This window comes from Oenanthe melanoleuca, chromosome 1A (assembly GCF_029582105.1).
Source record: "Oenanthe melanoleuca isolate GR-GAL-2019-014 chromosome 1A, OMel1.0, whole genome shotgun sequence".
Lineage (NCBI taxonomy): Eukaryota > Metazoa > Chordata > Aves > Passeriformes > Muscicapidae > Oenanthe > Oenanthe melanoleuca.
The window spans coordinates 18,080,323-18,094,798 of record NC_079334.1 but is presented as its reverse complement, the minus strand read 5'-3'; the positions used below and the strand labels follow the sequence as shown (position 1 = coordinate 18,094,798).

Genomic DNA, 14,476 nt, shown 5'->3' with positions numbered 1-14,476 from the left:
CAATAGACAAATACTTATGCAAAATGGTATCATTTTGATGCTTTGAAGTAACCTTTTTTATCTCAGTATCTTTTTATTCCTTTTTTTTTTTTTTTTTTTTTTTTTTTTTTATCACAATATCTCTCTAGATCTTTCAATCCCACTTGACATGTATTTTCAGTGTGAAAGTAGCCCATATTTTTCTCTCTTAATATAAGAGGACCCATGAGGTAACTGTATGGTACAGAGACACAATTTCATCCCAAGGGTAAAGTCTGTCAAACTAATCCTCAGACAGCTTTCCCAGCTCCTCTGCTTCTGGCTGTTGCTGTATGCATGACAGCAGCAGTTGTTCTACAGTGATATTGAGAGCCCAGGATTCATGATTTTCTTTTATGTGCAAGTGGAATAGTTAGAGAATATTGGTGCCACATATCTGATTCTCTGTCCTTAATGCAGGTTTAAATGAGCAATAATTCCAGCCAAAGCAGCATAGCATGGCTGCTCAGCAAGACAGAAGAGGAAAAATTAAATGTTCAGCATTTTAAAAGCAGAGGAAATGTATGGAAAGTAGATTTTCTTGTAGAACAAATAATCTTGTACATAAGCACTTTAAATGCTACAGATAAATCACATTTTAAATAGTACTCCTTAATAGGTGACTTATTTCCATGCTTAAAGAAAGTTCCAGCTGTGTAGGAAATTTTTTTTTTTTATTATCTGACCAGTGTAAATCCTCCTTATATGGTAACCACACAAGTCAACCAGAATTAAATACCCAGGTAGGAGGGAATGCCCATCTGAGGTGTTCCCCAGCACAGAAAAAGGCTCTCTTGGGCTGGTTGACTGTCACTCATCCATCCAAGACCATGAGACTGATATAAACACTTCCCAGTGTGTGCCATCACTTGGAAGTGCACAAGGCCCAGCTTGCTCTACATTTACATACTCACAAAGTCTTTGAGTGCTACTCACACTAACCTATCCCAAGCTAATCTTTTAAATAACCTTTCTCTCTTCTATCCTACTATGATCACATTTCTTGATGTCCTCATCTCCAGCTCGGTTTCAGGTGATCAAAGGAGCTTTTTGTGGGGCCCTTTCCCCTGCAGTGACCGTGGCCCAGGTCAATGGCTGTGGCAGAGGGAGGGCTTGTCAGCACTGGTGGGCTCCTCTGGGGTCTTACATCTGACAGCAGCCTTGGGCAAGGGACATTTTGTTTCCAAAGAGTGCAGAAATGATTGAAAAAGGGATTCAGCACAGGTGTGGCCCATGGGAATGCATTCTTTTTAGACCTGCTTCAAACTGTGCTAGCAGCTGTCAGAGAAGACATTTTGATGTTCAGATGTAACCATCTAGATTAATCTAAATAAACTAAATACATTCATGCTGCATCCATCTCAAATGAGTGGCTCCCTGCTCATACAGGATAAATATATCTGCAATGGTACCAGATAAAAACAGGGCAGGTTGTTTGTGGTGATCAGACATGGCCTTCTTCTCCTGTGCCCAGCCTTGCCACTACTGCTGGGGCAACGTGGGAGTGGGAAGAGCTTTTTTCCTCTTAAACCCATGTCTCCACCCAACTAATTGAATTGCAGCTGCCATTCAACCACCCCTGGGTTGCCCCCTTGCCCTCCTGGGCACGGTGCTGTGAAATTCACCTAGGGTTTGTCCATCAGCTGGGAGATAGAGCACCCCAGTGCTCTGCCTAGGTGCAAGGGAAAAGATGGTGGTGTCCTGATCCCTAGAGAACAACATTTCCTTACACTGTTTTTATCTGCTCTGGCAGGGGAGAGGTAGGAGCATGATAACACTTAGGGGTGTGACAGAGCCAGGATTAGCTAAGGGGCACATAAAAAAGGGCTCCATCCACAAAGGGAGGCCAGAGGGGTGGTCTTATCTCTGGACCTGCAGGATGACTTTCACTGGGTGTCTGGCACACTGTAACTTGAGGTATGAAGATATGGGTGCTCATATCCAAAAACAGATTTTATGTCAAGGGTAAGGGAAGGGAAGATGTGCCCACCCTGTCAGAAGCAGAGCTAAATCTCCCTGGAATTTGTCCTGCCACCCACAAGAAAGATGTGACCCTGGTCTTTTTGAGAGTCTTCTTCACTGAAGACAAAATCATGACAGAAACAAGTTCCAATGGAGGAACGTAGCCTGCAGGCAGCACTGCTCCCTTGGAGGGGTAGGGTACAGCAGGTTCAGATCCTGTGGGTAAGAAAAGCTCAGAAGCAGGCAGTGAACTCTGACTTTGGCTGAGGTCTCTCTGGCACTCCCAGACTTGTGTGCAGAGGAGACAGCACTTGGATTGGACCATGATTTGGGAGAAGAACCCGTTGGTTCACTGGGGACACAGACAATACAGAGAGAGTCCCAGTGAGTAAGAGAGAGTGCGGGTGAAGGACAGTCTCAGACACTGAGCAGGTCAGTCCAGGCTGCAGATGTAAGTGGAGCTCAGGCTGATTGATTGCCTCTCCACAAAGGAACCTCTGCCCAGGGCTGAGCAGCTTGCAGACACCTTCAAACAGAGCAGGACTGCACTTTGAAGTGACCCAGGGGAGGAGGGCTGTCTCGGGCTCTTGCGCACATCCTACACGGGCAGCATCCCTTGATGTGCCTGCCACGGCCACCATAAATGTCCCTGCGCCCAACACACAGCAGCCAGCTTGTGTCCCTGCTCCTGGCAGCTCTGAGCTCACCACACACTGCACCTCAGTCCCTCCAATTCCCCTGGCCATTGCTCCCACACCCTCGGGCACTTTCCACTCAACATCTGGCTACTGCCATCCACTCCCCTATCTCCCAATGAAGACTGATTTGGTGGGGATATCAGGCCCAAAAGAAGAGGCCAACAAGGAGAAAGAGATGTGTGGCATAGAGTCATTGAACAGCCAAGGCAGCCTGGACTCCAACAGGGAGGATGACAGAGCTTCTCTCACCCTGACACTCACCCTCTACAGTGTGAGGAAGATTGAGCTCTCTAAGGCAGCTGAAGTCTTTGAGGTACAGACCTCAACATCCCCTTCCTTTGCTGAGCCCTCTCTTCTGTCCCTACTGCCTCCATGTCTCCCAGTCTGCATCTGTCCCCCTCTCACCTTTCTCCTGCTCCCTGCCTGACTTACACCTCAGGCTGCCCTTCCCCTTTGTCACTGCCCTGGTTTTGCTCCAGCTGCTCAGAGAGGTAGTCTGGTCTCATGGCAAAGAGGGAGAGTGCTCTGGAGGGAGGGAGGGATTGTCTGGGCACAGTGTTTTAGAAGAATCACCATTTCATGCAAGGGCTGTTTAGGGCAGACACCAACCAGTGGCTTCTTTCTGGCAATTGTGGTGGCTGGCATTTCCAGCACTCAGACTGTGGGGATGTTAGAAGCCACTGAATTTTCTCTGCATATTGGCAGGAGATACAAAGACTATATGAGCTGTGAACCACACAGCTGGGCACTGTTTGGGCACTGAAGTACCCCTACCAGGTGCTCACTCTTATCTGGGAAAATTAATAACTCTAAAGAAAAGTATTGTACTTGCTACTTATTTTTCACAATTATTTAAAGATTATAGTGCTATTATACATCAATAGATCTACTTTCATTCTGGCAGGGTTTTAAGTTACCCAGCCACTCATTTGCTGTCTCTGCACAGATGAAATTCTACAGTCAACAGTATCTCATCTCTCATCTCCTTCTTTCTCCACCTAATGCTATAGTGTTTAATCTTTAGCTCTGTCTGTATTTTAGCTCTTTGCAAACCAGACATTATTGGACTACATTGCTTAGCACGCACTTCTAGTTAATTCCTCTTTTAGTCACCTTTTAAAAACATTGTAGAAATTTATCTAGACTTACCTGGATTTTAATCCTTTGGAGAAGCTTCATCATAAGAACACTTGGCTCTTGCAGATGTTTGAAACTCAGATCCATCACTTTGAAACCCGTCGAGCCAAAAAGCCCAAGAACTCTATGGATGATCTTGACATTTTTGTTGAATGTGAAGTTCAGAGTGCTGATGTTGGTACCCTTACTACCTCCTTAAAGAGAGTAGCAAAGGATGTGAAAACCAGCAGAGAAGACAAAGGTAAGAAATGTATGCATCTCTTAGTGCAGATCTTTTGGAGAAACGTTTTTAGTTTAACTTCAGCTTCATAATAGAAATTTCCCCTACATCTGTGGGGATTTTTAGATTTGTACTTCTCTAAGCTTGATGTGCTTGGATGTAACATAATACAGCAAAATTTAAATTTACCATTGAATACAGAGATGTTTGATGTTTTGTCCAGTATGAGACTAAGGTGACCTCAAATGGACCTTTCTGAGTTGTAACACAAAAAGTCTGATTACAGCATCAGTCTGACCTCAGAAAGCAATACCAAGTGTTTTTCCAGCACGTCTTTTAAAATTATTTTCTCATAAGTACTGGCATTTAAATCAAAATGATCACAATTCATTTTAATTTTAGTCACTGGAAAAGCTTCCAACTTCATAAGAAAGAAGCTGTTTGGAAATATAGCTAAAGAATAAGGTTGCTGGGAAAAAAAAAGAAGGAAAAAGCTTGAAGATACTTCTTCACCTGTTTGGTTTCTAGAAATTCTAGAAATTTCATGTTTTCCTTTTAAAATAGTGTTTCATTTTTAAAGGTATGAAAATGTAAGACTGCCTTTTAGACAAGATCAAAATATATTCTTAAATCCAGAATGTAGAAATAAATTTGTTGTCCTATGTCAAATAGAAAACACATTTGATCTAAAAAATATTTTTCCCTTTCAAAATTGTTTCTACTAATTAAAACTGAGAGATTATCACAGCAAGCTAATTTCAGATAATTTTTCATTCAATCTGCCAGTTTGGTAGGAAACAAGTCAACTGCTGAGACAATTATGGTAACATATTCTTAGATATTGATGAAAAGAAAGTTTGTAATCTTCCTCACAGCTTTTATTTTCTTTGTCTTCTAAAATTTATTTAATTCTCTCTCATTTACATCCTTCTGCTTTCTCTCTAGTACCCTGGTTCCCCAGGAAAATCCAAGATCTGGACAAATGTCACCATCTGATCACTAAATATGATCCCAATTTGGACCATGGTCACCCTGTAAGTTTAATATTACTATTATTTCATCTTTAAAAGAGAAACTCTCTGTAGGGAGATTGTTGTAAGGGAAACTTCAGGAGTAAAGAAATACTCATGAAAGAAGAGAAAAAAGCACAGAGGCAGATAAAAGCTCATCTTCAGTGGAATTAGGGACTGCATGAGTCCCTGCAGGACTGACCTTTCCAAGTCTATAAGTCTATCTTCTGTTTTTGAGAAACACTTATTCAAATATGATAGTCTAGGACAGCTTAATATCCTCCTTAACCAGACATCTTTCATTCTTCTTTATTTCTTTCTGATACAAACAGTCCAAGTATTTGCAATTTTCCTGAGCTAACTCTTTGGCTGTTTCTCATTAGATAAATGAGCACACATAGGGAATTCTTTGAACTGGACTAAGTTCCCCTCATCCTTTGCCAAATAGAAGGTGTGAGCACTGAAGAGGTTGAGAGAAAGCAGCAGTGGTGCTCAGTTACTGAAGTACTGAGTGGGGATAAATCTAAATTGCAGAATATAGTGCAATTTAGAAATACCTTTCAAGTTGAAAACAAGTTACCTCAGGCACTGAACATCACTTGTCTGTGGCAGGAGAGAGCACAGTGTGGGCTGATCTACCAGGCTTCTGAGCAGGGCTCAAAAATAGAGTCTGGAGGAAAGCACAAGAGAAGCTGATGTACAGGTAGCTCAGCAAAGATTTTGCATTTACATTTCCTGCCAAATAGACAGTTTGGATTGTTTATCTCCACACTTTCAGCTTGTTCTTTACTGGCCAAAACAATCCAGCTGATGTCACTGTGACACCAATTCTGGGCTACCCTGTCACTGCCTGCAGGTCCCCAGGGAGGCTCCTGCTGCTCAGAGGGGGGAGCAGAGCCCACGGGGACAAAGATGAGATGTCACAGCATCTACATGAGTCTGGCCCAACAGCTTCTCATGGGTTTGGCATGGACTTGTTACAGACACTGGCAAGCAAGGGTGGCACCTGAATGAGCATATTATCCACAACACAAAATAAACATGTTCTCAGGATCCAGCCCTTTCCTCAGCTTCATGAACACAACACTCATTAACTGCAGCGTTACTGGTATTATTGCTACACTAAAAATTATGTGAATAAACCTAAGGGACAAATTTGGCTTGTAGTATACAAAGTGGTTCCAGTAAATGCTGAATATTTTAGAATAATATTTGTACAGTGATGCTGATCAACACTGTTTTATGAGTTATGTTAGCACACAGTCCCAGATTTAAGTTTTAATTCCTATTATGAACTATGTAAAATTAAAAGGAATGTGACTCCATGTCTGTATGCATATTCAATAGCTGGCAAAGCCTGCTTGAGGTTTTAATTCTAGTAAACACAGAAGGAGCAGAAAGGAAACACTGGCATTCAGTAGGTAAACTTGCCCTTTAAACAGATACCACTGAGTCTATCTTTATCACAACCACTGACTCTGTCTTTATCACAGCACAGGAATAAATGAGCAGTGAGAATTGGGTGGGGAGCCTGTACTTCCCAGAGATCCAGTAGTGGTTCTGATGATTTCTACTTATGCCCACAGGTCTCCCATAATGTAAAACCTTTTTCCTACTTGTTTTCTGACCCAGGGATACTCTGACCTGGACTATAACAAGCGGAGGGCATTCTTTGCTGGCCTGGCCTCTAACTACAGAGCGTGAGTACGAGGCTGCTGAAGGGAGAGCTCGGTGATCCCCATGTACTTTCAGACTTCATGTACAGGAAATGTCAGAGATGTAATATTTTGTCAATGTATCAGTGGGGCCACTTTTGAGACAACAAAATTCAGCCACAAAAGCTTTCACTCCATATGAAATTTTGTGACGATACAGCAAATTCATTTTAAGACAAAAATCTTAGGATTGCATTCACATATCCCAAACCGGGGCTGGATTTTGTTTTAGAAGAAGTGATTGCCATATGACCCTTTATTTCAATTTTCAAGTTCCTTTTATGGCTGAGGCTAATCTTCTTAAAGGAAATTTGAGGAACAATATTTCTGAACATATTTTTGACAGTGGGAAGCAATTTACTATTCTTGTTATTTGCATTTTTAAATGTCTCTGTCTATGCACACTAATTACCTAAAACCATAAAAAGATCTCAGTTGTCATGTAAGTGATGGAAACTACACTGATTTCTGATAGGGTAAATCAAAGGTATAGGTACAACTGGTCGTGGATTATCAGCCTCATGTATCCAAGACCTGGTGAAGTCTCTCAAGTCTTATGAGACTTCTGAATAGAATTTTCTCTCTTCCATCAAGTATGAGAGTCAGCACAGCTCAGAGCAGCCCAAAAGCAGAGCTGAACTGGCTCAGAGCTACAGGAGAGGCAGCAGTGAGGAGAGGAGACCACTCATCAGAGAATCAGTGCTAACCACACAGCTCCCTGCTGGTGGGTTATGGAAGCTTCTCTGTGATGGCACTGTGCTGATCACATCCTCCAGGAAGGGCCTCTCCAGGCACACACTGTGTTTTGCTTGCTAGATTGCCTTCAGCAGAGGTGACTGCAAGCCTGGAGGTCTCTTATTCCATCTGGGAACCAGAACACAGCTCCCTTTCTCACATATCCCTCTGTTTCCTCCCCACATTGTAACAGAAGGGAGAACACCCACATTAAAGCTGAGCAAGAAAATTAGATGGTTCATTATTTAGTATTTTGCTGTTTCTCTTTTCATTATGGCAAAAATTCATGGTGCAGGCAAAAAAAAATTGGAAACTGAACTTGAAGCCTTGAGACATATTAAGACATATTTCTTCTCTTCATTGCAGAGGAGACCCTTTGCCTCACATTGAGTACACAGCACAGGAAACAGCAACTTGGTGAGTTTGGTACTTATGCTCCAAGTCCTGGGCCATTCCATAGCAATCCCAGGAAAGACTGGCAATGTGAGACAGCTACAACCTTTTTAAAATGTTATTTTCATCCACCCCGCATTTTACTCTTTGGTTTAATGTCATCTGTCGGTCATGGCTGGTCTTAACTCTTCACTTCCTAGAGCAAAAGGCATTTTCCTGACCATTTCTCTGCCTGCAAATCCCATCCCAAGATACCAGAAGCCAGAAAACACCTGGCTAGAGTGTTTAGAATAGAATAGAATATAGAATAACTTCTGTAGAATAACTTCGATAGAAAAACTTCTTCTAACTGATCTCGAATTCACCATAGCTGTGGAGCTGGCAGAAATAACACATTTTCAAACCTGTTACCAGGAGAAAATGCTCACTCACAGGGCAGAAATTCACTCAGAGGACATAGCTAATTTAATATTCAAAGGACAGAGGAGCCTTGCTTGTTCTTTTTCAAATATTCATTGCTTTTAACATGAATATGTTCTCAAAGTGAAGGTAGAGGAAATTTTGAAATACCCTTCTAACATATATTATTTTATTGTTTTACCATAGAAGGGCTTTGTATATCATATGAAATGATGGCAAGTTACTTCTAAAAGAGTGCAGCATTTCTTGACCAGGACTTTGTTTCCTCTGAAGGTCAGCCACTCAAAAAAAAAAAAAAAAAAAAAGAAGACCACCAAAAAACCCCAATGAATTAAACAAAATTAATTAAATTCCAAGAATTTTTTAAACATTATGTGAAGTATGTGGCAGATTTGAAAGAAAGCAGAGTTCTTATTTCAAATCCCTCTGTTTCCACTTTTCCCCACTAACTTTAAAATATATCAGTAAGCAGCAGCAATCCCACATTTGTGTGATAACGCAAAGCATTTATATGTCCAAATGTCTCAAGAAAGAGCAGAGTCCTGGGATTATGCAAGGTGCCACATGTGCACATAAGAGTCTTTGTTTAGAAATTTAAATGGAAAGAAGGCCTAAAGGTGGGGAAAAGGAAAAATGAAGACCACATTTTCCAACTATGCAACTGAAAACCCTGGAACTTAAGTAATTTGCCCTAAATCACATGCAAAGTTTATTCTAATGCCAGGATTTAAATCCATAGAACTAAATGTCTCATGCCAGAACCTCAATCACACTGCCATCCCATCCCTCTCAATACTTAATTTATTTTAAATAAAATCTCCTGTGCCACAGAAATCCATGACCACATAAAAATCTTGCATCAAGCTCATCCAGGAGGACACGTTTTTATTAAGCTCAAATAGGTTTTTATAGCATCTTTCAATAGTCAGAGATTGATGGTCAGTATCATGCTCATGATTACCACCACCAGCCAGCAGTCTTGGCATGGGATGGCGTGTGGGAATGTCGTATTTAAGAAAATTTAATTTTGTGTTCTTTCCTGTTTTTCTCTTTTGTTGCCAACCTTCGTCATTCCAGCTCTTCTCCACCTAGAATTAGACCCATTGTGGCAACAAAATGTACTTTTAAAGGAGTATCTGCCCATTTCCAGCCAATGCCAGCAACCCAGGTTTTCTTGTTGTGTAAAGCTGTTTCCAAAATTATCCTTCCCAATTGTTATCACAGCCCCCAAAGCTGTGCCCCCAGGTCAGCTGCAGTGCAGTGCAACTCAATTAATTGAGCACTGTGCAGTTGCAGGGAAGTTTGTAGCACTGACTAAATTCCCTTGGTGTCACTGAGGGGTTGCTGGATGCCTTCAGTTTGTAGCAACATGGTCATAAAAATGAAAACCAAGCCAGAGAAGAAATAGGACTTTCAGAAAACAGAGGGTGCAGATGATGAGCTTTTGTTTTCAAAATGACTTCTTGGAAGGCCTTGGAACTAAGTGGTCAGAGATGCCATATGGGTAAAAGCTGTGTAAGAGAAATGGAGAACTCAGGAAAAAAATATGGGGATGCACCTGTCACATCTTCATAATGAAGTTGAATAGTGCCACTTTTTTTTTTTTTTTTTTTTTTTTTCTCCCTAAAACTACAAGGAAATTTACATAAAATGAGGTTATTGCCTTTAAAGTCTTTCAAGCATCTGGCTCCACCTTTTGTAAGATGCTCCTTTCTAGAGTGTTTCATGCTGTGTGCTTTCAGCAGTTTTTATACCTGCTACTCTCTTGACTTTGGAGAGTATACTCAGATAATGTCTTAGAGGAACACTTAGCTTTGGATAATTCACCACTGGTCTCTGGGAATGCCTGCATTTCTGTGGTAGCCAGTGTTTGGACACACAGCAGAAGGACACTTGGATAAAAGAGACCATATGTGCAGAAGTGTAAACAAGCCTGCTCTCTCTAGACTCCAGTCTGGGCATGAACCTTGCACTGGTTCAAATCACACACAACCCCACTGAAGTCAGTAGTGTTCTATGAGGAAATAAGCCAGGGCAACACTTGGACTCTAATCCTCCTCATTTTTTCCTAATTCCTCCATGGAAATGGCCCAGTCTCCTGTGGCTTTTGCAATGGTGACAGCAGCCACTGTTTCCCTCTGTTAACTTTTTTCCTCCTAAGGTTGTCCTCCCCTGCTTCATTCTGGTTCATTACTCCCACACTGTGTAAGACTAAATTCATATAAGTAAAGAGCCATTACCAGGGACTGGCTATCACCTCCATAGCAACAATAGCATCACAGAAAAGAGAATAATAATAATACTAGTTAAAAAAAATTACACAACCAACAAAAGGTCATTTCCTGTACCCAGCATTTCCAAGAATGATCTCAATTTTTATAAAACAATGTTTATAAAGCTGTTGACACCCTAGGGCCACGTCTGAACAAAAATAACCATTTCTATAAGGTTCTTTGCCATCCTATTACTACTTGCTCATTTTGCAACAGCTAAATGTATTCCAAACCACAGCTCTAAATCCAAGTACCATGAAGTTTGTGAGAAGCTGAAAGCCTGTGCCCAAATCAGGTTACATATATTATTTTCAGCTGGTCTATTTTTGAATAGTGAGATAAAGCTCTGAGAAGCTGGCATATCTTTCAAATATGTAGCCTGTGCTAGGAATTTTGGACTGCAAAAATACAAACCTCTTCACCTGTCCAGATATTACTCTTCAGTATCAGAAAAGGGTTTTTTTCCAGAGGTTTTTAACAGGCAAATCTAGGCTAGGCTTAGGGTGGAAAAGAAAGGAGCAGCATTTCAAGTTTTATTGCAGCACAGGAAGGAGGGGAATACCTGATTTATCCCATTCCTGAACTGAACAACACAGTATCCCAGATTCAGCTCTCTCCCTGGGATTTCCCTGATGCCTCCAACACCCTTAGAAGAAGGGTGCCTAATCAAGAAACATTTCTGTGTCAGAATTAGAGTTCTGTAACATTAAAGGAGACTTCTGAAGGAAAAGTGAAATAAAAAGCCCTTATGGTTTGCTACATTCAAGCAGCACCAGCTTTCAAGCACCAGGTGTCCCGAGCTTAGATTTTTAGACCATGATGTATGCTGAGGGTTTACATCTCTCTGTGGGTCTGTACATGGTTCAGACAAGTCCTGCTTTGTTGAGGTGTCTCACACTATCCAGTTTTTGATTTTCAGGAGAGAAGTCTACAGGAAGCTGAGGAGCCTTTACCCTACTCATGCCTGTACACAGTTCCTGGAGGCTTTCCAGCAGCTGGAGAAGCACTGTGGCTACCGAGAGGATAACATCCCTCAGCTTCTGGATGTCTCCAGGTTCTTGAAAGGTCAGTCATTATAAACCATGGTTTGTTCTAGGGTTCCCTGCATGAGCAGAGCTGATGAGCTGTAGTGTTCCCTCGTGCACAGGGAGTTCACACCAGGCACACCGAGGGACCAAGCTGTGGGTTTGTGTCTGTTCTGTGGCTGGCAGCAGCTGCTGTGGCACTGACCAGCTGATCCCAGTACTAGCAGCTCTACAGGCACAGCAGACACTGCTCAGCATGACTTCCACACAGACTTTTTATGGGTTTGGCTCTGTTTTATGCTTCTACAGCCATGCTGATAGCCAGACCCAAACACAAGTAAAGGTATATACCTCTCAGGTACAGTTTTTTCCTGATCCACCAGGTAGGATGGGGGTGTGTGCTAGAGAAAATGATTTCCAGGAGATCCTGCTAATCAATCAGCAGCTGTCTTGAAACAGTTTTGCTTCTTTCTCTCTCTGTAGCATCACTTGTCACAGCAAACTTTTTGGTGCCTAAAACATGGCTGACAGGAGAGCATGAAGTGCTAGTCCATAAAGGCATGAAGATATGACCTTAAAAAAAGGACACACAACTGTGCCAGGCTAACTAATTAGCTGGGGGCTGACTAGCAAGGAGCAGGAGAATAAGGGACCCTGGATTCCCAAGGCCAGGTGCTTTGTGGAAACCACCTGATTATCAAGAACTGCCAAAGAAAGGTGATCTTTAAAGCCTCCTCCTGAGTGAAAAGATGTGCCAGAAAGAGGACAGCTTATCCCCATGATAAAAAAAAAAAAACAAAAAAAACAAAAAATTATGCCTTAACTTTAAATAAATTGTATTTGTACAATACTCAGGAAATCAAGTGACCTTCTCTCTCTAAGAGCAGGGGATACCTGTTAGCTTGAATAAGCTTTCTGTGTATGAAGAGTTTTCTAGGATTTGGCATTTCTCATGAAGATTAAGCTGTTTGATGACAAGGTTTTTATTGCACGTTTAGTGTAAGGGAAGGCACGGTTGCCATGTGAAAAGTATCTTGCATGAACACCATTGCACCTTTCTGTGTAGGCATTATGTATTTTCTCCTTTATTCTCACTTTTCAACTACCCATCTTACTTCCCTCTCCTAATAACTGGGATGACAAATATTTTTTTCTCTTGAAGTAGTTGATCTAATTTAATTTACACAGTAGCTGATGGCAGGGAGCTCCAGGAATTATAATTCTGACTTGATTATCACAGATACTAATATAATTTAAGTGCACCAGGTGATTGCAAAGTGGGAGAATTTAGGATAATTGAAGACTATCCTGTCGTGATCCTACTGGTATCCCTCGTGTTAGTTGACAGGATTTGATTGTCTGGAGTCTGCTCACTTCCTTTACAGGCTCTGGTTCTAATTTTTCTCTGTGTCATAAACAAAACAAACTAAACAGCAGCTCTGAAAAACCTGCCAGCAATGTTTGGAAAGATGTTCTCAGTGAGTTTCAACTCATCTACTGTAAAAAAAAGGTGTCTACTATAAGCTAATTGCATGAACTAACTGGAAATTAATATCAAGCATTTCAGAGGCATTTTATTCCATTGGACAGCTAAGGAAAATGTTGAATTGTTCTTGGGATCACTTGGCCCTACCCTCATTACCCTGTAATTATTACCTAATCTACCCTGTAGATTAAAATTGGATTACTTTAGCCTACAGGTTATGCATGAATGAAACATCATGCTTTCAGAAGAGCTGTGTTAACAGCTAGACACAATTAAGAGGGAGGAAACTATTTTAGTCCCATTATATAAGGCTTTGAATGGATATCTTGGCTTGCTTTCCTCTAACAAGGTCATTTCACTGTGCAGAATACTTTCTAGAATAGCATGAAGATTGACATCATTGCAAGGCCCCAACTCAGGCTGAGTCAGAAGCATCTGCAAGGTCTAAAATCTGACCAAAAGTTAAAACATGTTGTTAAGGGCATTGACCAAACTCCTCTTAAATTCTGACAGGGTTGGGGCATTGACCAATTCTCTAGGGAGCGTATTCCAGTGTTTGACCACCCTCTCAGTAAAGAAATACTTCTGAATGTCCATTTTGAACCTCCCCTTGTGCAGCTTTGAAAATAATAAACTACAGGAGGCAGAGAGAGAGAGAGAGGGATAACCTGGAAAGAAAGTGATCATGTTAAAAGCAGCCCACACAGCCAGATAAACTTCCACCTTCTTTTTAACTTAGCAGTATCTGTGAACATAAGAAAACAATTCCTTTTGATTTGGAATGAGATCTGTCTCTTATTACCTATTAGTGAGGCTGGTTTGAAGAGAAATGAACTGTACTTCGTAAATATTTCACAATTACTTAAAGGGAATTAAGTGCATAAGACTGTTATTGTTTACACATTGCAAGTGTTTTTCTAAAGGGTTAACTAGATGAACCTAGGCACATCTTTCTTTCTAGGAAAGATGTTTGGATTTAGGCAGTCATGCTCCACAGCTGGAAGAAATTACAGCCAGTGAACTCAGGCAGGCTCACACTACAATGCACACACCAGTTTTTAGTCCAAGAATTAAGCCTTGCAGATCACTTTAGGTCAACTGCTCCAGACCTTCTCTGCAGTGCACTTTGATTTCCCAGATCTTTGGGCAGCAGGTCCAACCAGCCACTCCCCCAGCTCTCCACTGATTGCTGGTTTTATTGTGCAGTCATGAGCTAGGAGTTCAGATTGTGCAGATATTACCTTCAGCTGATAACTTCTTCCTAGGGCTTTTCAAGGCAGCTGGCCAGGTCTGTTCCATCAGCAGACTGTCTGATTTGCTGGCCTCTGTTTAAAAAGACATCTCAGGGAACACAAGCTGTAATTTTAATTTTCCCCCCTTCTCC

At 41.5% G+C, this 14,476-nt stretch overlaps 1 protein-coding gene across 1 annotated transcript in view; it reads left to right on the top strand.

The window, feature by feature from the left end:
* Nucleotides 1-882: 882 nt before the first annotated feature.
* The window catches only part of LOC130248316 (tyrosine 3-monooxygenase-like), a 28,498-nt gene continuing 14,904 nt past the window's right edge, over nucleotides 883-14,476 (top strand). The window contains exons 1-6 of the mRNA XM_056481993.1: nucleotides 883-2,991; nucleotides 3,882-4,056; nucleotides 4,981-5,069; nucleotides 6,678-6,745; nucleotides 7,862-7,912; nucleotides 11,501-11,646. Coding sequence (XP_056337968.1) covers nucleotides 2,794-2,991; nucleotides 3,882-4,056; nucleotides 4,981-5,069; nucleotides 6,678-6,745; nucleotides 7,862-7,912; nucleotides 11,501-11,646 — 727 coding nt within the window. The 5' untranslated portion in view covers nucleotides 883-2,793. The remainder of the gene's footprint in view (nucleotides 2,992-3,881; nucleotides 4,057-4,980; nucleotides 5,070-6,677; nucleotides 6,746-7,861; nucleotides 7,913-11,500; nucleotides 11,647-14,476) is intronic.